The following is a 20942-nucleotide window of genomic DNA, read 5'->3' as shown; positions in this document are numbered from 1 at the left end:
AGGTACAGCATGCTCTTGACTCTATTAGGCAAAGATGGACACGTCCGATTTTGTCCAACTTGCACCTGTCAATTCAAGATATATTGTACTCCGTACTCCATACACGATAGCAATTAGGGCTATTTATGGGAACTTGTCAGACCAAGTGAATTTTCGCTCTTTTCCGAGGTAGGGAGTACTTTTGATCAACTTGGATCATACTAGTACTTTTCATATGGAAACTAGTACGAAGTATAGAGTACAAAGTACATAGTTAACTAGTTACAAAGTAACTACAACGCGAGAGCCTATTCCCAAAATATACGGTCGGCAAGAATGCATATGGTTACACTTTACAGGTTGTGAAGAGGAGGTTCTTGACCAACTAACTATTGCAGAATAACCCCGTATGTTGTACTCGACACAAAACAAGGATAGTTAGCAGCATCTAGGCCTTTCTAATGTTGTTTGACAGCACTAGTGAAGACACTACCTAGTCGGGTTTAAAATGTGAATGAAATATGAATTTATGCAACTCACGTATGGAAGCATCTCCACTGGGTGGATTGGCATAGTCAAATCAGAATGGTCTATTCCAGATGGATTAATATCAAAAACAAGCTAAAAATGCCCTAGGCCGTAGAGTGGAGAAAAGCCATATCCCTTAAAAATTGCAAATTTGATTTTGAACCACAACATAGTTACTTGGTTAATATGCTGATGGCACTGGATGTTCCATATAGGAGTCAACTAAACCAATACCAAAAACAGTAGACGACTACTCAATGAATTTTGAGAAATAATCACCATTAAGCTTCTCTTCCACTGCTCCACAAACTACCGGTTCTCAAACAACACTATGGAGTAAAAAGTTGTGATCTGCATAAATGAAAATGTCTCACTCCACGAGCTCCACGGGTACAATAATGGAGCACTTGCAGACGGTGTATGTGATGGTCAGCCTCTCAACTGGCAGGATACTCAGGCACTTGCACTTTGGAAATTGTGATGGGCTGATTTGTAAGAGCTGGGCACATACAACATACAATATACAACATAGTTAGGTAGTTATATTATTGTAGCAGTTCTCATCTCCAGCTGCAGGTACCCGACCCGCTGTTAGGATCAATGCAGGTATCTTTGCTACGGCTCGGGAAAAATGACTAGAAGTAAATGGAATAAAATAGAAACCAAATGTTGAGATGATGATAAATGTTATACGGAGGACACAAAGTACGTGTCTCCAATAATACTTCGACTTCCACACCATAATATCCGAGGGGCAACACGAGTACGAAGTACAAAATACAGTCTCAAACAAAGAAAAATAAAACAAAAACTAAACCCATTAGGCTCAACTAGTCCAATGCCTCTCTGCGATAGTCGTTTATTCGGAACAATCGAAAATATTTTTAGAATTATGTATAGTTAACTAGTTAGTTATATGAGTAGTAGTTTGTTGTACTCGATCTCTCCAAAGGTACTATATTCCCCACCCTTTCGGAAACAGTCGGATGTTTCATCTTTGAATCAGTTCGACCAAAAAAATAACCAACTCTGCAATGCTCAGATCCATCAGGAACCTCACTCTACTTGAAACAGTTGCTATTTTTATTTCCGATCCACCAGTTCACGCCAAGATCTGTCGAGTAAAACCCTTTTAAGCTTCCCAAAAAACCAACAGTTTCATGCACCCGGACTTTTGCCGTGGATGGCGGGCTGAAAGACAGAAAAGACCATCCTCAACCCCCCCCAATTCTCAACCTGAAACAACTTGGCAAGGTTAGCTGAAGGTTAACTGTCAGGAACACCCGATCACCCGATCACCCGAATTACCCGATCGAGATAAGTATACTTCTAACTAAAATCTCTGATACCAGATGGGAAGGAAAAAAAACAACGACTCCAACGATATCACTAATGGAAACCGTGGAACGTCCTCGGATCGCAACACTTGAAACGACGGCTCGTTTTTGTCCTTTTTTGTTGAGATACACGAAACAGGAACTGGATCTCATTCCTACAACAACCTAGTTACTCTCTCGACCGAGTTCTCTTCGATCTATCGTCCCATACGGAGTACATCCTCCAATACGGAGTACATCCTCCAATACGGAGTACATCCTCCAATACGGAGTACAGCAACCCAACCCCTTCATTCCACGCTAAGGTGAGCTCCTGAATCCACGGGTCCAAAACACCATACCCATACCACACACCATGACTGGGAGTTATACCAAATTCAGACCAAGGTCAGAGAATTTCCGGAGTTCACCGGCGAGGACAAGACGAGACGTCCCATATCACATGTAACGGGGAGTGGGGTTCGACGGCAAGAATCCATTTTGGAAGTGCCGAGGTCAACATAGTACAACACACATACTAGTTATGCTGCTACACTCTATACTGGATGTTGTAGACTGGTTGCCGGGAATTTGAAGTCTTTCTAGAATTCCTGTTCCAAGGTTCTAGATCAACTTTATTCATACAAGCCCTAACTAATATATTCTATTATTGAGTTTGTGAAAGAGACTATCTACATCCACAGCATAAAAAAGCACAAAAGCAGCACCGCCATCAAGAAACTCAACCCGAGTCCTTGATTCGGGCTAACCTACTTCGAATCCAAGTAGCGAACGGCGCGAAGAAATGTGTATCACCATTACCAGGCCATTCACAAAACGCCAGAAGAGCCCGATATCGTTCAGACGCAGCCGTTGAAGAGGCACAAAGTATCTTCGCCAGATCAACCGGGCAGAGATAAGGCGGCTGTCTTACGTCCTCGCTGATAGACGCAGTGCCTTGCATTGAGCATGCGTAGTACACACAATGGGCAATACCAAAGTAGTGTCCCAATTGTTGGCTGACCGTCCGACAAACACGACCCAACCAGAGCGCAGCAAGTAACGAAGGCGATGAATCTACCTCCGGGAGGGAGCAGTAGACTGAGACCGCATCCCCCACAGGACCGTCTAGCTCCGAAGTCGAATTCTGTGATCCTCGACCATTGTCCCGAGATTTCCTTTTCTGTCTTTTCGCACTTGGTTCTGCCGAAGCACATGTCAACATGTACTTATCGCAATGCGATGCAGGCCATGCATGGAGACGCTCAACATCTTGGATATCATCCAATGTGGGATTTTATCTTGCGCTGGATACCACTGCAACGAGACTTCCTCCGTATGCACGGCCACATACAAACTCGTCCTCGTCCTCGTAGAGGTCGAAGTCAACAAGAATCAAGAGGGCATATGCATCGTTCGGTAAAATGCTAATGGCAACATCGAGAAGATCGTCTAAATTGACTTGGCCCGCATATGTCCCATCGGACAAGGTACGCGAGCGAATGCGCACGCACTCGTCGCCAGATTGCACACCTAGGTATTGCGGGCCTGTCTTTTCCCGTGGTCTCTTTGTGGGTTCTTTCCAGGGAATAAACCGCAGGGTAGATGGTGGCATCATCTTAACTGGAAGACCGTGATAGAAGGTAGTTAGATACTCCCGCACGTCCTTCGCACTAGGGGGCTTTGGGGAAAGCTCGTCGTCTGGGTGTTTTGGTGTTGTCCATTTTCGCATGAAGTCAACATCTGGGTCAATTTGAGGAGATGGAACGATACAGACGGTTTTTTGTTTTGCAGTTACCGGGTTGCGGTGCTTATCATCAAGCCATTCTTGAAAACTCTGTGGTCTTCTTCGAGGAAGAGTTTGTCTTCTCGTGGGAAGCTTCGGTTGTCTGCTTTGATTGCGGCGAGACGTTGCCGTGGACCTTGTCTTCTGAAACCATCTTCTGAAACTGGCTACGGCAGCATGAGTAGAGGAGGACAAGCAGATAGATTTATGATCACACGTTGAGATGGACTTTCGTGGCATACTGGAAATTCTATTCCAAATATAAAGAAATAATAAGTAGACATCGGGAAGAAAGGGGGATACGACATGTCTGTTAGGCGCACAAACCCTTACTAAGGACGGAGTAGTCATCGAGGAATTGAATCATTTTGAAAAGGAAATTAAAACGGTTACTAGATTTTTAGACATCCTCTGAACTTGGTAACATTGAAATTCGGAGTAAAATATATATATAAAAGGCCGTTCTCGTCGTATATCAAACACCAGTCAACACTGTTTCCAGACTTCGAATGAAGCGTTGAACATCATCCTCACTGATCAACTGACGATTACCCTCAAATTCAAGATCCAGCTTCCCATCTCGTGGGGTAGCATATATTTCCGGTCGATTTCGAGGCAGCAGATCCGCCTCGTAGAATGATATCCGACTTTCCGTCCCAAGGAAAGTGAAGTTACGATCATCTTCTTGCTGGAAAGAGGTCCGCCAGCCGAAGTCCTTTGTATCATCTGGCCAATTAGTGCAGTTCCGGATAATTTCTTCCATCCCGGCGGTTTCGTATCGAGAATCCTTAATGAGCTGACGCTGTAATTGCAATGCAATCCCTGAAAGAGTAGCATGGTCATCAATGTGCACGCTGATAGGAATCTCGGTCATAGATGGCCCGACCACATTTTGCAGACTGCTCGGTAGCATTGTCCGGCCAGTGACCAGACGTCCAAAAACAACGTGAGCTTGCTGATACTGGCGGGACAATACCATGGCACATGCGGCATGGAATAAAGTTGCGGGTGACATCCCCTCAACCAAGCGCCCTTCGGGTATTGGAATCGTCGCTTTCACCGTCAGCCGGTCTTTGGTAGTGTACACACGGTTGGAATAATCTACACTACTCCACTTGGGATTTGGAGTGTGCTCAAGGCGCGAGGTCCAGTACGCAAAGGCGTCTGTCTTCCTGTCCTCTCTATAGGTGATATACTGAGCAAACTTGGGTTCGTCAGGCAGAGTGTCGCCACAGTAGAGTGAAGAGAGACTGCGGAGAACCGTATCCCAGCTAAATCCGTCAAATTGGGCGTGGGAGATCCGGAAAATGAGTCGGTGTTGCCCAGAGGGACTCCGTACTGCCATGAATCGGATGAAGGAAGAGCCAAAGGCTCGAACCCGTTTTCGATCTAGCTCACAAATGGAATCGACGAAGGTTGTAATATCATCGTCTTGATTTGCCTGGAAGTTGTCATACGCAGGATTCAAATGTTCGAGCAAGACTTGCCAGTATCGACCGTGCGTTTGGATGAACACCGTACGAAGGACGTCGTGATGGTCTACTAACTTGCGGCACGACCACTGTAACCGCGAGAAGTCGACATCTGCTGGGAGATCGAAGATCCAATGAGGCAATCGGCTGGGTGGGTCCTGGAACGCATCCAAAATTGCACAGGCTTGGAAGTCAGTGCAAGGAAGTACATCAAGAACATTCCCAGCTCCTGGGTCGAGGAGCGGATCGACAAAGTCAGCGAGGAAGGGCTTTGGTTCACTCGTCTCGAGCAAAGCGAACGGTCGCAGCATTGGCAGAGACTCCTCCTCAGTGGCTTCCTGAACTAAAAGGGCGAGTTGAGAGAGACGTGGCGCGTTGAAAATATCCGCGACTGTGAGCGTGAGCTTCTCATTTCGTGCTGCTGCCACCAGTCGCATGGCTGCGATGGACTCTCCACCAATTCTGAGGAAGTTGCTGTCGGCATTGATAATGTGCGGATCCATTCCAAGAACCACCGACCATAGTACTTGCAATCTCTGTTCCATAACAGTGGTGGGCGCGCGATGGGATTTCCCGTGAGACTGCAGTTTTGCTAGCTTCTCCAAAGTCTGAACGGCTCCCAACTGCCGTAGAGTTCTTCTATCTGTTTTGTCGGTGGTAGTCATTGGAATCTTTTCAATGGGGATGTAGGCACCAGGAACCATGCTAGGAAAGAATCACAGTTAACCCCAGTCGTATTTCTCGAGAGTAGAAAAAGCGCTGTTGAATGGGAGGACACTTACTATTGCGGTAAAGAATTGGAAAGCCTATCCTCCAAACCGTCGATCAAGCGCGCCAGCTTCGATAAAGTGGCTTCCTCGGACCACTCCTCCTCAGGGGGAGATAGGGCAAAAAAGACGGCGAGAATGGGACTGCTATTGTTGGGGGTAATAATCTCTGCCGCAAGGCCATCACATAAATCAGGATGGCGGAGGTTAGCACGGATATGGTATTCTACTTCAGCCAGCTCAACTCGCTGACCTCGAAGTTTGACCATACCATCCTTACGACCGAGGAAATCTAGCGACCCATCTGAATTGTATCGAAGTAGGTCGCCCGTCTTATATAAGGTGGCCTGACGGCCTGGAAGGCTTGATGAGCCTTGCAACAGCCAGGAAGGATTCTGAATGTACGAAGCAGCAGTCTTGTCCGAGTCATTAAAATACCCTCGACTGACCGTGGGACCCTCAATTAAAAGCTCTCCCACGGCACCAATTGCGGCCAGACGATCGGGACGGCCCGGTTGCACCAGCCATGTCCGGGCCCCATATGAGTACCCTACATGATTGTTTCGCCCGTTGGACCGGAGAGGCGTAAACGTGAGAGCCTGTGCACATTCAGCGGGGCCGTAGATCCCAATGACGGCCTCAGCCTGCTTCCACCGAGCAACCTCAGTGGTAGGGATGGGTTCGCCCCCCATGGCCAAAGTTTTGAGCCTAGGCATGTTAGATGGCTCCAAAGATCGCACCACGGAGGGGGTGAAGTAGGAATAGTTGCAATTCATGCGATTGAACGCCCCCGCAATGTCATTTCGACGCTCCAACTCGTCGGGAATACAAAGACAGCCTCCACGGATCAATGTCTGAAGAGTATTGGACCATGACACATCAAAGCTGTACGAAACAAAGTCAAATACACGTGTGCCTGGCTGAATACGCAGCATCTCTGCTTGATGCACTGCAGCAGATGCGAAATTCTGATGTGTAGTCACGACGCCTTTAGGTGTTCCCGTGGAGCCGCTGGTGAATACCACTGATGGAAGAAGTTAGTACAGTGACTGGGGGGTGGAAGAGAAACTAGTATGAACGCACCATATAGAACATTGGATGGGTGAACTGTAGGCAAAGGCCGAGTGAGAATATCTTCGGCCACCAAGTCGAGGCAATCTTGATCAATAATAATAACTTTAGTATTAGATAAGTGACGTGCCAATCCGGCGGTTTTCGCCGATGCTAGGACGACCCGAGGATTGACTTGTCTGACGATGGACTGCAGTCGGGATTCCGGTTGAGTCGAGTCCATCGAGAGACACGCAGCACCTGACTTCATCACTCCAAGGGCAGCCACTGGATGCCACATAGACTTCTCAAAGCAAAGTGGAATGATGGTACCGGGACCAACGCCAGAAACCATCAAGTGAGAGGCCAACCGATCGGAAAGTTGGTCCAACTCGAAATACGTTAGATTGCCGTTCCAGGCACATATGGCTGGCCGATCTCCATAATTCTGAGCAGTTGCACTGATTAAGCCGTGCACACACTCAGGAATTGCCGGAGGCACAGACAAGTTCCATTTCCATAGCTCTGCTAGGTCGGCGCCACTGAGAGTCTGAATCTGATCGACAGGCTGAGTTGTGCCTATACATACTTGGCGTAAGACGTGCTCGAATTGAGAGGCAATTCGTTCCATCTGCGTTGCATCTACCACCCTAGAATCAAAGCTGAACTCAAGTTGCAGACCATTCGTGTTGGTAAGTTGACACATGATCATGATAGCATTTGGATTGGAGTCATCTAGATCCTGAATTGCAGAGACTAGTTCTCTGGGATGCTCGTAGGGGCCATCGTGATGATCATCAGTCTGGCCTTGACTAGCAGGCTGAACAACGAGAAGAGTATTGAATCGGCTTCCTCGATCAGTGTTTGCATCAATGCGCCGAATTGTGAGCAACTCAGACTGTTCGTAGGCAATCATGTCAATGGACTGCTTTTGGATGTTAGAGAGCAGACTATCGATCGATTCTTGGAAGTCAAGTTTGACTCGGACAGGCACAGCATTTATAAGAGGCGCGACCACGCGGTCCAAACCTTGGAGAGGAGCTTGTCGTCCCGTGACCATGGCGCCGAAAACCACATCGTCCGAGTCCATGTACCGCGCAGTGAGGATGGCCCATGATGCACGAATGACTGTGATGATAAATACGTTAGCAACCCCCACGGAAAACAGAGTTCATTAAGAGGGAACATTAGGAACATACTAGTTGACGGAGTGACATCTCGCTGTGGCCACTGGAATGCCTCCAGATTACGTCGTACTGTGCTATCTGCTTTGGGTTGATGATCTGCGTGAGGCAATGCTGGGAAGGGGATTGCCTCGAAATCTGCGAATTCACGACTCCAAAAGTCCTTTGCCTTCTCAGCATCAACCGCCATGACATGCCTGATAAAAGCTTGGAATGATGCCACTGGGGCATTATCATCAAGGACGCCATCATAAGCTTTAGACACCTCGTCCACGAGAAGGTTCAATGAATAGCCATCATATATCGCATGATGCTGAGTGAGCAGACAGTAATGCTCCTGGTTGCGTTCATCTTCAACAATGACAAGCCGAGTCAACGGGGTGGCTAGACCCATGGGCCTGTTTTCATATTTTTGGAGATATTGCTGCAGCGGTTGAGGGACGTCCCAGTGCAGCGGTTCATCAACAATACCTTGCACGAGACCATCTGTTGGACAGTCCACAATTCGTGAACGAAGGATTGGAGCAGAGGCTCTACTCACCATTTCCCACGCATTCACGAGCCGCGACTCGTCGACATTCTTCCTCAATTTGAGCAAGAGTCGAGCGACATATGAGTTGGCGCGTTTGGCGGTCATGGAGAGCAGTGATTTTTGGACACCCGTACAAGGGAAGATGTCTTCAATTTGGCTGTTATGGATCTGGCATTGGCTCGCGAAGTCATCCAAGATGATCTTTTGCTCCGAGGGGTGCTCCAGAAGAGAGAAGGGATTGACCACTTCCATCTCCTTGGTGTCTTTCGGAGACAAGGCAGACATTGCCTGTGCCATTTCAGACAATCGACGCGTGGTGAGAATATTATGAACTGACAAGGACAGCCCTTGCATACGAGCCAAAGAGGCCAACCGCATCGCCGAAATGGAGTCGCCACCCAGACGAACGAAGCTACTCTCGGCTCCAATCCTCTCGGCGGGTACACCAAGGACTTCAACCCATAAGGTTTGTAGGTGGCATTCGGAGGCTGTGCTTGGGGGCAACATAGTTGCAGGAGCATCGCTGCGCGTCAATACTTCTAGAGTCAAACTAGAGCCCATCTCGCGCAACCGTCATCGGTCAGTCTTGCCACTCGCCGCCATAGGCATAGATGGGGTTGCGATATAAGTTGCAGGGACCATGTAGGACGGAACCCGGCTCGGCAACTCAGCTTCGAGATAGGGCAACAAGTCGGCCAACTGTGCTTGGTCGCAGTCAATAAATACGGCAAGCATTGGCCGGCCTGTGACGGTTGGCTCTATAACCTCTGCCACTGCCGTTGGCGCAGCTCCTGACGAAGATCGATCCATTAGGCACTGCATGACATGATGCTCAACATCTGCAAGCTCAATGCGTTGGCCTCGCAATTTAACCTGGGTGTCCTTTCGACCCACGAACGCGAGATTTCCAGTGAGTGGATGATATTTGACAAGGTCACCAGTCTTATACATCCGACCACGCCGCCCCGGGACTTTTCCGTCAGGAGAGCCCTGACCTAGCCAGTAAGGATTCTCAATGAAGGCTGCTGCTGTTTTCTCTTCATTCTGGAAGTACCCTTGTCCCACTAGAGGTCCCTCGAGACACAGCTCACCTACGGTCCCAAGAGGTGCCAGTCGGTCATGGTTCTCAGGGTCCACCACCCAGGTCAGAACGCCGATACCTTTCCCGATAGAGTGTACGACAGTGGCTGGCGTCTTGGGAACTCGATGATAGAGGGTAATAGCAGAGCATTCCGAAGGCCCATACACCTCGAATGCGTTGACAGGTGGGGCCCATCTAGCGAGATCCTCTGGCAAGACCGCCTCACCCCCGAGAAAGAGATAGCGTAGGGTAGGAGTACGCTGCGGATCTATCCACCGCGCAGTGGAAGGGGTTAGGAAGATGTGCGTGGTCTCAAACCGGTGCACGCTCTCGGTCAGATCGCTTTTTCGTTCTTCCTCGCTGGGGATACATAACGTGCCCCCGGCATTCCATACGTGAAAGAGGCACCAGTAGACTGCATCAAATGAGTAGGAAGAGAAATCATATAGACGCGTCGTTGAATTCATTTCAAGCGTGGATTGCTGGTGGACCACTGCACTGGTGAATTGTTGGTGATGCATGAGACATCCTTTGGGAGTTCCGGTGCTGCCACTTGTAAAGACGGTGTATAAAAGATCATCTGAAGATACAGACGGCAGGTCGTGACTTTCGGGTGTCATATTTATCACATCGGCCTCAAAGAAGGTTGATCCCTTCCCCAAGGGCACTGGGTGAGTCACCCATCGTGAACACCGATGTTCCTGAGAGATTGATGACAATAGCACAGTGGGATTCACCTGCCGCAATATACCATCAAGACGAGCGTCTGGCAGTGATGGATCTAAGAGGAGGGTGGCACCACCGGCTTTCATAACGGCAAGCACTGCGAGCATAGCATACATGCTTTTCTCAAAGCAAAGCGGCACAATCATGTTCCTTTTCACTCCAATGCTCACTAGGTAACCTGCGAGCCTGGTTGACAGCCGATCTAACTCAGCATATGTTAAACTACCATCCCACGCAGATATGGCCACTGAGTCAGGCTGGCGTTGTACAACTTGCTTGATTAGATCATGCATGCACCGATCTATAGCGGCAGGCAAATTTGCGTTCCAGGTCCAGATGTCATTCAGATGAGACTGGGTCATCATGTTTACATCTCCCAGCGTACTATGGGGCAATTTCTGTGTGCACATGGTCCGAAGGGCCTGATCCAGGTGCGCCGCCATGGTTTGAATAGTCTCAGACTGAACAATGGCAGAGTCATAGCACAACTCGACCTTCAGCCGACCTGGCTCTAGGTTGCACACTACCGATAACGCATAAGAGCTAAAGCTATGGTATCGACCAGCCTCATTATGTTCAGCCGACCGACAGACAAACAAGCCAGTATCGTCCATAGTTTGCTCAGGTGGTTGGATCACGAGCAAGGTCTGGAAGCGACATGCCTCTTCTGCCGACGTGCTGACTTGCCGGATGTTCGACAATCCTGTTTGCTCATGAGGGACCATGTCTCGCTCTTGATCCTGGATCGATTGGAGAAATTGTGAGACAGTGGCATCGCTTTCAATCTGCACACGAACAGGAACTGTGGCAATGGTTGGGCCTGCGATTCTCTCTGTGCCCTGAATGGGGGCTTTACGACCCATGACCACTGTGCCGAACACCACGTCGGACGAGATCGCATATTGGCCGTATACGAGGCTGAATGCTCCACGGATTATGGTCGAAGGAGTGAACCCATCTGTTCGCCATTTAACATCGTCGATTACAACAGTTCGGGTGGAATTCGTTCTTGGCTGGTAGCTAGCCGAGGGAAGCAGTGGGAATTGCGAAGCTTCACATCTTTCAAATTGTGTCTTCCAAAACTTGGCGTCGGCTTCCTTATTCTGACTGGAGATGTATTTGACGAATGACTGGAAGGGACATAGTCGAAGAGGCGTTTCTCCATAGTAAAGACTCTTTAGCGTGCCCATTATCATGGCTGAAGCCGGCCCATCATATATCGAATGATGCATAGTCAATGCAAAGGACCGGCGCACTGGGCCGGAAGCACCAGATGCTTCATCAGTTGACTTGAATGAAAACAACCCACAACGCATGAGAGGGGTACCCAACCCCATGGGATATTGACGGTCCTGTTCCAGGTATTCATCCAGGCTCCCGGCCTTGCTCCAATCTGCTTTTTCTCGGATCACGGCTTGAACAAATCCCTGCCCAGGAAGATTGACTATACGTGTGCGGAGGATAGGCACTGTGCGCACCAGCTCTTCCCAGGCATGTTCGAAGCGGCGGACATCTATCGAAGGGTCTAGCTCCTGCACATTGCGACCGGTGTAATCCCCGTGGGACTTGATGGTTAAAGCTAGCAAACCTGTTTGGAGAGAGGTGCAAGGGAATAAATCTTCAATGTCATCCTCATTCACAGCACAGGCGGATGCTGCCTGGTGGCGGGCTAGCTTCAGGTCTCGGCCATGATCCAATAGCGTAAAAGGCTCAATGCTGTCATCTGGTGCATCCTCCAAGTTTTGCAGGAGGCTAGCCATCTCTTCCAAGATGGGAAATTCCATCACCCCGGCGACGGTGAGCAGCAGGCCGTGTTGGCGAGCGGTACCTACCAATCGCATGGCATCAATGGAGTTACCAACCTGCAGGAAACTGTCGGTGGCCGAGATTGTCTCCGATTCGATTCCTAGAGTAAGAGACCACAGCCTCACTAAAGTGATCTCGGCGGTTGTGGCTGGTAGCCGTCCCGTGGATCCTTGGCTGGATGGAGTTGACGACGCAGCAATCTCAAGCAGCCGCCTTCGATCTCGCTTCCCGTTTGTAGTCAAAGGAACACTTGGAAGTGCAATATACCACGAGGGGACTGCATATCGAGGCAGAACCGCCTGAAGCTTTTGGTTGAGTCCTCTGGTTAATTGGTCGATATCCTCTTGGGTGACGATGAACCCCACGAGTATCATTCCGCCTCCACCTGGGAGCGAGATGGCATCGACGATGACCTCCGTGTGTTCGCCTGGTCGATCAAGACATTGTTGAATTTGGGTCTCGACCTCTTTTGGCACCACTAATTGACCAAGTACTTTGAGTTGGGAATCCTTCCGCCCCAAGAACACCAAATAGCCGTCGGAGTCATATCGGGCCAGATCCCCTGTTCTATAGACACAACCCTGCCTTCCTGGACGAGTAGCCCCAAACCCACGAGAGAGGAATGTGGGGTTTTGGTAGAAGTGCTTGTCTGTGAGAGACGCATTTCCGACATAGCCACTGGCACGTGCAGGGCCCTGCACCACGATCTCGCCGATTGCACCAAATGGAACAAGTCTGTGGTGGTTTTGAGGATCTACTAGCCAGCAGCGGCACAAGTCAATGTGTGCAATCACACCGCTGGACCAATTGGGCTCATCGGCCGGGTAAACGGTAACTGCAGGGAATTCGGCGGGCCCGTACCAATTGCGGACAGCGCAGCTTCCTTTCCACCTTTCAACGTCGCCCTGCAAAACGTTTTCACCCCCCATTACAATAGTGGAAAGCCCCGGTACGTCTTGCGGACGCAGCAATCGCGCGGTGGATGGGGTGATAAACGCCCAGTTCGCCCCAAAATGATTAATTGCAGCCGCGATACCATCGAGGCGTTGAGCTTCAGATGGGATACAGAGACAGGCCGTGTGAGTCAGCCCAATAATTGTTTCCAGCGTCGAGACATCAAAATCGTACGATGAGAATTGAAACATGCGTGAAGAGGGGGTTACCAACAAACGCAGAGTCGGTTCCTCTGCGTTTGCAGCCAGAGCTCGGTGACTCCAGAGAACATGTTTCGGTTCACCAGTGCTCCCCGAGGATACTAGAATCGAGGCTGGGCTATCCATCTCCAGGACAGGTAGTGGCGTGATGATTTCTTCCAATGGGGTCTCCAAAATTTGCTCCATGGTAATACAGCGAGCATATTTTGAGACCGTCGCCAAGCGCCCGGGTGAAGCTAGGGCAACTTCTACACCAAGATGCTGGAAAGTACGATTCATTCTCTGCTCTGGCATGTCTGCTGATTGTAGCAGAGTCACTCCACCGGCTTTCCAGACGGCAACCTGAGCCAGTGGCATATATCGAGACTTTACAAAGCACAAGGGCACAACGGACCCTTTCTTGACTCCCAGATGCAGCACTAACTTGCGCGCGACAACGGTAGAGATTTGGTCCAGCTCGCCATATGTGAACTGGCCATCCCATGCATCAATGGCGATAGCCTCGGGGTTCGTTTTGGCACATAGACTAATCCTGTCATGTACAAACGTGGTTGGGTCCGGGGGTAGGTCTGCGTTCTGGGCCCAGAAGCGCTCCAGGTCGAGCTCACTGACTGTCTGGAGGGTGTTCAGTGTCGTCCTATCGGGGGACTTTGTACACAACTGGCGAATGACTGTCTCCAGCTGACAGACCATCTTTTTAACCTGCCGCTTGTCGATGATCTTTGGGTCAAAGCTCATTTGAATGTTAAGTCCCGAGGTGGTAAGCTGACAGATGATCATTAAGCCATACACATTGAACGGGTCTGTCCCCATTGTGCTCAAATTGGAGGCAAAGCTCCGTGCCTTGAACAGCCGACTATCTTCATGCAGGCTGTTCCCTTTGGTTATTGGCTGGACCACCAGCAAAGTCTGGAACAACCCACCATTGCGATCCCCGTTGGCTCGTTGGATGTTTGGCAAGCCGTATTGCTCATAAGACATAATGTCCAACCCCTGTCTTTGGAGGCCTTGGAGGAATGTCTCGACCGTATTCCCCCAATCAATTGATACAGCAATTGGAACCGTTGCAATAGTTGGCGCTACGCAGTTTTGCATGCCGTTTATATTTGCCTGTCGTCCACCCACTGTCACCCCGAAGATCACATCGCTGGAGGCCACATACTGTGAGGCGAGGACCGCCCACGCTGCGCGGAGGATTGTGGATGGTGTCGCTCCCTTGGAAGGCCAGTTGAGGGCAATCGGATGCTCCACAAACCCACTGGCTTGTGGCTCATACGTGCCGGATGGTAGGATAGGGAATGAACGGAACTCAGCGCGAGACAGCTGAGCCTTCCAGAAATCATCCGATTCCTGTGTATTTATCTGACTCAAATGGCGAATGAAATGCTCCACTCCAGTGACCGTTCTTCCTGGCTGGTCGTAATACTGAGCCTGGAGTTCTTCGAGAACCATGGGCAGTGAGCTGCCGTCGTACAAGCAGTGATGAATGGTGAAGATGAACGTGCGATCGATGATGGCCGCACGGCAGAGCTGGGTCCCTAAGGCCATCGGCTCCGTCTCATCGGCATGCAAGTACTGCTGGATGTTTTGACCAGATCTCCAAGGTGTGTCATTGAGGACGGCCTGCACAAGCCCTTTACCAGGGAGATCCACGATTCGGGTTCGCATAATAGACAGCTTGGCGATTGTCTTTTCCCAGGCATTTTTGAGTCGGTCTGAGTCAATATCGCTTTGAAGTGGCAATACACTACGAGATACATATTGCCCATTTCTTCGGGCGCCTAGCGCCAGCAATCCCTCTTGAAGTGCTGTACATGGGTAGACATCAAGAACCTGATCTTGCGAGACTGAACAAATTTGGGCAACATATGATCGACAATGTGACTCGTCCACGCCCAGGGGTAAAAGCGAAAATGCTGGAATGTGATGCATCACATGACTTTCACCGTGGACCAATTTCTCGACCATCCTCTCCAGCTCGGGGAAATCGAACACATCGGCAACAGTGAGAGAAAAGCCATGGGTACAAGCCATTCCAACGAGGCGCATGCCGCTGATCGAGTCTCCTCCCAAGCGAAGGAAGTGATCGGTCGCGTAGATGACATCCGGCTCAACCACCAGCACATGAGCCCACATTTGCTGTAATAATCTCTCGTTCTCAGTGTTTACCTTTCTGGCTTGCTTTCGAGTTGGTTGCATTTCCGCCAATTGGGCCAACGTGAGGGAACTTCCAATTTCTCGCAATCGTCTCCTGTCTGTCTTTCCCGTCGAACCGATGGGAAGTTCACTAAGCGGTATGTACATCCTGGGAATCATATACGGTGGAAGAATGCTGGCAAGATGATTCTCCAGAGCATCGACCGGCCATTCACTTTGAAGATATGCATGGGGATCTGCGCGATGAACGGCATCAGCAGGACTGATGAAGAGGGCCAAAGTATCGTTGTCACCGCAAGCCGGAGAAAATATCTCTGCGACAAGTATTATGTCCACCAAACCGATCAAGAAGTCTTGGATACACCGCTCTATTTCTCCTAGGTCAATCCGCTGGCCTCGGATCTTTCGCTGAGAATCTTGGAGGCGCCCAAGGTAGATGATACGACCATCCGAGTCGTAGGTAACCAGATCCCCAGTACGATATACTGGACCTGGTCGACCAGGGGTCTTCCAGTGGCCATCTTGCAGCCACGATGGGGAAATAAAACTCTCTTTGTTCAACTCAGCGCCATTGGTTCCAGCATACTGAGCTAGCATAGAGCCCTCCATGCACAACTCGGCCACTGCTCCCACTGGAGCTAGTACGTTGGGGTCTTTTGGGTCGACAAGCCACGCAAGCCCGGCGCGACCTTGCCCAATCATGCCTGGACGCCAACTGTCGGGATCTACAAGGCACGAAGTAGCCACCGAGGCTTCCGCTGGCCCGTACCAGTTATATACGGTTTTCTGGGCGTCTAGCCACCGAAAAGCAGTCTTGTGCTCGAGCTTCTCGCCTGCAAATACCATCGTTTTCATGGATGGCAAATCACCAGCGCTCATGGTCTCTGACACAGATGGGGTCAGACACATCCAATTGGCGTCGTAGCAGTTGATTGCGTCGGTCAGCCGATTCCTTCGGTCAGTCTCCGATGGGATGCACAAGCAACCTCCAGCAAGCAAGGTAGCCAAAGTCTCTACTGTGCTCACATCAAAGTCGTAACCGGCAAACTGGAAAACTCGGCTCCTGTCGGTCAGTCCAAATGCCATGATGGCGGCTTTTATATTAGCTGATAAGGCGCTGTGGCTCCACGCAATGGCCTTTGGTGTTCCAGTAGAGCCTGAAGTAAATAGAACAAGAGCAGGATCACTGGGCAGGTGGCAATGTGGCAAAGGTTTAACAACAACATCGGAGCCTTTCATTTCCGGCCTAATGAGGTCGGCGATATTGAGGACTGGGACCAACACATGGAATGGAGATGAATCGGATGAGGTGGAGGTAACCACAATCTGGGGCTTCAAGCTCTCAACTACTTGCAAGGCTCGAGTTTTAGAAACCGGTATAGACATCGGCAGAACTATTGCACCAATTCCGAGGGCTGCAAGCATCATCACTGCCTGCCAAGCACTTTTCTCAAAGGTTAGGATAACCAATGACCCAGGAAGCACACCTTCCTGGCGAAGTCGCGCAGCCAGCGTTACAGACCAGGTCTGCACTTGTTGGGAAGTTAACTGCTGGTCCCACGCAGATATCAGAACTGCTTCTGGTTTCGCATCACTTTGCCGATGCAGACCATCGGTGATTGATTCAAACTTGGACTCCAGCCGCGCAGCGTTCCATGTCCAAATATCAGCCAAGTCATCCTTGGTGACAACGGTGACATCGCGCAGGCTCATCTGAGTACACTCTTCCGAGCATAGCTGCCGTAGCAAATGTTCAAATTGTACCGACATTCTCTGGACTTGTTTCGCTGGAATGGCACCGGAATCAAAGTTCATTTTCAATTCAACTCCAGACTCATGCAATTGACAGATAATCATCATCGCGTATGGGTTGTACATGCCGACGGTGTCGGCTTCTCCATCCTTGCAAACAACTTTCAAACTGCCCGGTTGGTCAGAGCTGCTAACAACACTACTCGTCCGGCTGAAAAGCCTGTCGACCTCGTGTCTGTTTGCCTGCTGAGCCGGCTGGATCACCAGGAGTAGCTGAAAAAGGTTTGTATCCTCAACCAATCTAGCAATCTGCTGCAACCCTAGCTGTTCATGCTCAGTGGCCTCCACTGCCTGTCTTTGAACCTGTTCAAGCCAGCTCCCAACTGTTTGATTCCAGTCGAATTTAGCGCGGACTGGCACAGTCGCGATTGTTGGCCCTGCAATCCGTTCGATCCCGGCCACAGCGGCCTGTCGCCCGCTGATCGTGGCTCCATACCTGACATCGTTGGAATTGGTGTATGAGGCTAGTAACAGGGCCAATGCTGCTCTAACAACCGATGACGGTGTGGTCCCCGAATGTATCCACGACATTTCGGAGATGTTATGGTTGAAGTCAAGCTTTCCCCCTGGCCGATAGCCCGGAGATGGGAAAGTTTTCGTTTCAGACCCACCATCTAGGTAGGTCTTCCAATAGAGCGATGATGCTTCTTTGTTCATCCCTTTTGTGTATTTCACAAATGACCGGAAGGGCAAAATAGACGAGGGGATTGTCTTCTCATCGTACTCGGCTTCAATGGCATCCAATATCAGCTTGGTGGACCATCCATCGAAGATCGAGTGGTGCATTTCTACAATAAGACTGGGGGATTCCCCAGAAACTAGCCCAGCCCGACACAAAGGGACTCCCAGTCCCATCGGAATTGACTCTTCGATGAAGTTGGTGATACTCTCGTACCGACCCAACATGATGGGGGAGCCGACAACAACTTGAACTAGACCATCGCTGGTTAGGTCGATGACTCTTGTTCGCAGGATCGATGCTTGATGAACGGTATTCAGCCATGCCTTTTCAAACCGAGATAGATCTATGTGGCCAGGAAGCTCAAACAATGTCCGTGCAACGTTATTGGTTTCGCCCCGAGCTGTGATAGAGAGCATGCCTTGTTGGAGTGCGGTGCACGGATATATATCTTCAACTTGAGCCAATTCGATATTGCAGAGTTCAGCAGCCTCCTCGCGCATTCTTTGGGTATCTGCAGGACGGTCCATTAGGGAAAATGGGGCAATTTCTTCGCTTTCAGAGGAGAAAGAATGCTCCCTGATGACGAGGGCAAGGTCACTCAGCACTGGACTCTTGAACACATCTGCCACCGTGATGGATAAATTGGCATTCCGTGCTGCCGCGACCAACAACATAGCTGCAACTGAATCCCCTCCTAAGCGGAGGAAACTATCTGTGGTGCTGATTCTAATCGATGGTATCTTCAATATGTGCGCCCAGAGCCCACGAAGCTGCTCCTCCATGGCAGTCGATGGGTCACGGTATTCTTGGACCGGGAGGATGGCTGACTGTAATTGAAGAAGTTCCTCCAAAGACAAACCATCTCCCAGCTCTCGCAGTTTTCGCCGGTCAATTTTGCCAGTGGCAGCCACCGGTATGTCTTCGATGGGGAGATAGATGCTGGGGAGCATAAATGCTGGCAACACACCATCTAGGTCGCGCACAAGATTATTTATCATGGCCTTGACTGTCTCGGGGTCCTTATTCTTATTCTGCACAAAGAGGGCAAGCAGTGCAGTATCGCTTCCCTTGGGAGTCACGATATCCGCAATTATTGTCAGTGCGTCGTTCAGACAAGCACGCGCATGGTGCTCCACATCGCCGATTTCAATCCGTTGACCTCTGATCTTCAATTGCGAGACATTTTTACGCCCTAGGAACAGGATACTTCCATCCGAGCGGGTCTTGACTAAGTCCCCGGTCCTGTATAGGCGGCCTTGCCGCCCCAGGTTACCAGGGCTCCCAGACAAAAGCCACGGTGGGTTATCGATGAACGCCTCGTCGGTCTTTTCTTGATTGGACAGGTACCCTTGCCCAACCATGGGCCCCTCGAGGTACAGTTCTCCCGGAGTTCCAGGAGGAACAAGCTGGCTGCTATCGTTGGGGTTGACAATCCAGAGACAGAATCCTGTGCCTCTCCCAATATCTGGGCGACCTTCCGCGTAGCAATGGAGCTGCGAGAACGTACATTTCCAGGTACACTCGGTGGGACCGTACGTATTGAGCAAACGAACACGGCCAGCCCATTGAGTCACATTTTCTCGATACGGCATCTCTCCACTCAGAAGTATAGTTTGAAGGGTCGGTGGGACCGAACTAATTGTTCGCAAAACAGTGGGAGTGATATTGATCAGGGTAGCCGCAAATGCCGTGATAGCAGCTGAGAGGTTATTCACCATATCTTGCTCGTTGGCGACGCACAGACAGCCGCCTGCACACAACGTATGAAGAACATTACTCCAGGCCACATCAAAGGAATAAGGTGCAAAGTCAAAGACGCGCGACTCTTGGTGGAAGCCAAGAGCTTTGCCCTGGTGATGTACCGCACTTCTCACGTTGGCGTGGCTAATACACGCTCCTTTGGGCTCGCCGGTAGTTCCACTGGTTTGTAGCACTGAAATTAGCACTCTTATTCCCTTGGAAAATTGGGTCATGGACTCTTACGAGGTAAAGGATATATAGACTATGTCGTTTGGTGATACCACCGGAAAATCAAGCGTCTGCTGTTTTATGGTACCAGCAATCTCCAGCAGACTATCGTCGAGCTGAAGGATGGGTGAACCGCACAAGAGAGATACTCTCTTTTGAGTTGCTGCGCAACAAATCATTGCTTTTGGTTGCGCATGTTTAATAATGGATCGCAGTCTCGCGTCTGGATGAATCGAATCAAGGGCAATAGCCGCACATCCGGCTTTGATGATACCCAACATGGCGACACATGTCCATCGTGACTTCGGGAAAAGAATGGTGACTGGGGATCTTGGTGGGATGCCCATTTCACAGAGATGGTGAGCAACATAATCACTCAAGGCGGATAGTTGAGCATAGGTAAAATCTCCATCCCACGCGGAAACAGCGAGGGCATCTGGCTGTTTTTGCACCACCTCAGTGATCAAGTCATGAACGCAGCCCATGATAGACCCTGGGACAACAGTATTACTAGCCCATATGTCATCAAGTTCTTGCGACGAAGTTGATACAGCAACTGGTGCATCCGGCGTTGGTAACTGAGTACCATGGTTCGTCTTTGTCGCAATCATTCTAATATTTTAGGAAGATGATTCCAATTGTAGGGGAAGGTTATCATCAGCTCTTAATGTGAATTCTCACAACCTTGGTATCTCGGTATCAGCGATGGAGCATTGAACGGGCCAGGAATCCACTCCACTTTGTGGATCTCCATTTGACTGTGCGCACCCGGCAATGCATGCACATGCAAGATCGGGTTAGAGTCATGCAGTAAGAAACGACTAGGTACACCGCTGTTATGTTATGTGTTGCTGACCTGTCATTGATCAGAATGGTCCTGACACCTGGAGGGCCCGCTTCAGTGCAGATGCACCACTGTGACCCACGAACTGGACAACACAA

The 20942-nt window shown here is 49.9% G+C and overlaps 2 protein-coding genes across 2 annotated transcripts; both read right to left on the bottom strand.

Annotated features, from left to right (window-relative positions):
• Window positions 1-3120: 3120 nt before the first annotated feature.
• Window positions 3121-3849, bottom strand: N7516_010124 (uncharacterized protein; the record flags this gene model as incomplete). Its single annotated transcript, XM_057222843.1, has 1 exon — window positions 3121-3849. The coding sequence occupies one exon, from the start codon at window positions 3847-3849 to the stop codon at window positions 3121-3123; it is 729 nt and encodes a 242-aa protein (XP_057070064.1).
• A 235-nt stretch (window positions 3850-4084) lies between these two features.
• N7516_010123 (non-ribosomal peptide synthetase) lies at window positions 4085-20611 on the bottom strand (the record flags this gene model as incomplete). Its single annotated transcript, XM_057222842.1, has 6 exons — window positions 4085-5786; window positions 5864-6872; window positions 6932-8026; window positions 8098-9153; window positions 9208-19952; window positions 20016-20611. The coding sequence occupies 6 exons, from the start codon at window positions 20609-20611 to the stop codon at window positions 4085-4087; spliced, it is 16203 nt and encodes a 5400-aa protein (XP_057070063.1).
• Between the last annotated feature and the right edge of the window lie 331 nt (window positions 20612-20942).

The sequence above is a fragment of the Penicillium verrucosum genome (genome assembly GCF_028828655.1).
Source record: "Penicillium verrucosum strain IBT 35672 chromosome Unknown utg000004l_segment0_segment0, whole genome shotgun sequence".
NCBI classification, from domain to species: Eukaryota; Fungi; Ascomycota; class Eurotiomycetes; order Eurotiales; family Aspergillaceae; genus Penicillium; species Penicillium verrucosum.
This window is presented reverse-complemented; position numbering and strand designations above follow the sequence as displayed.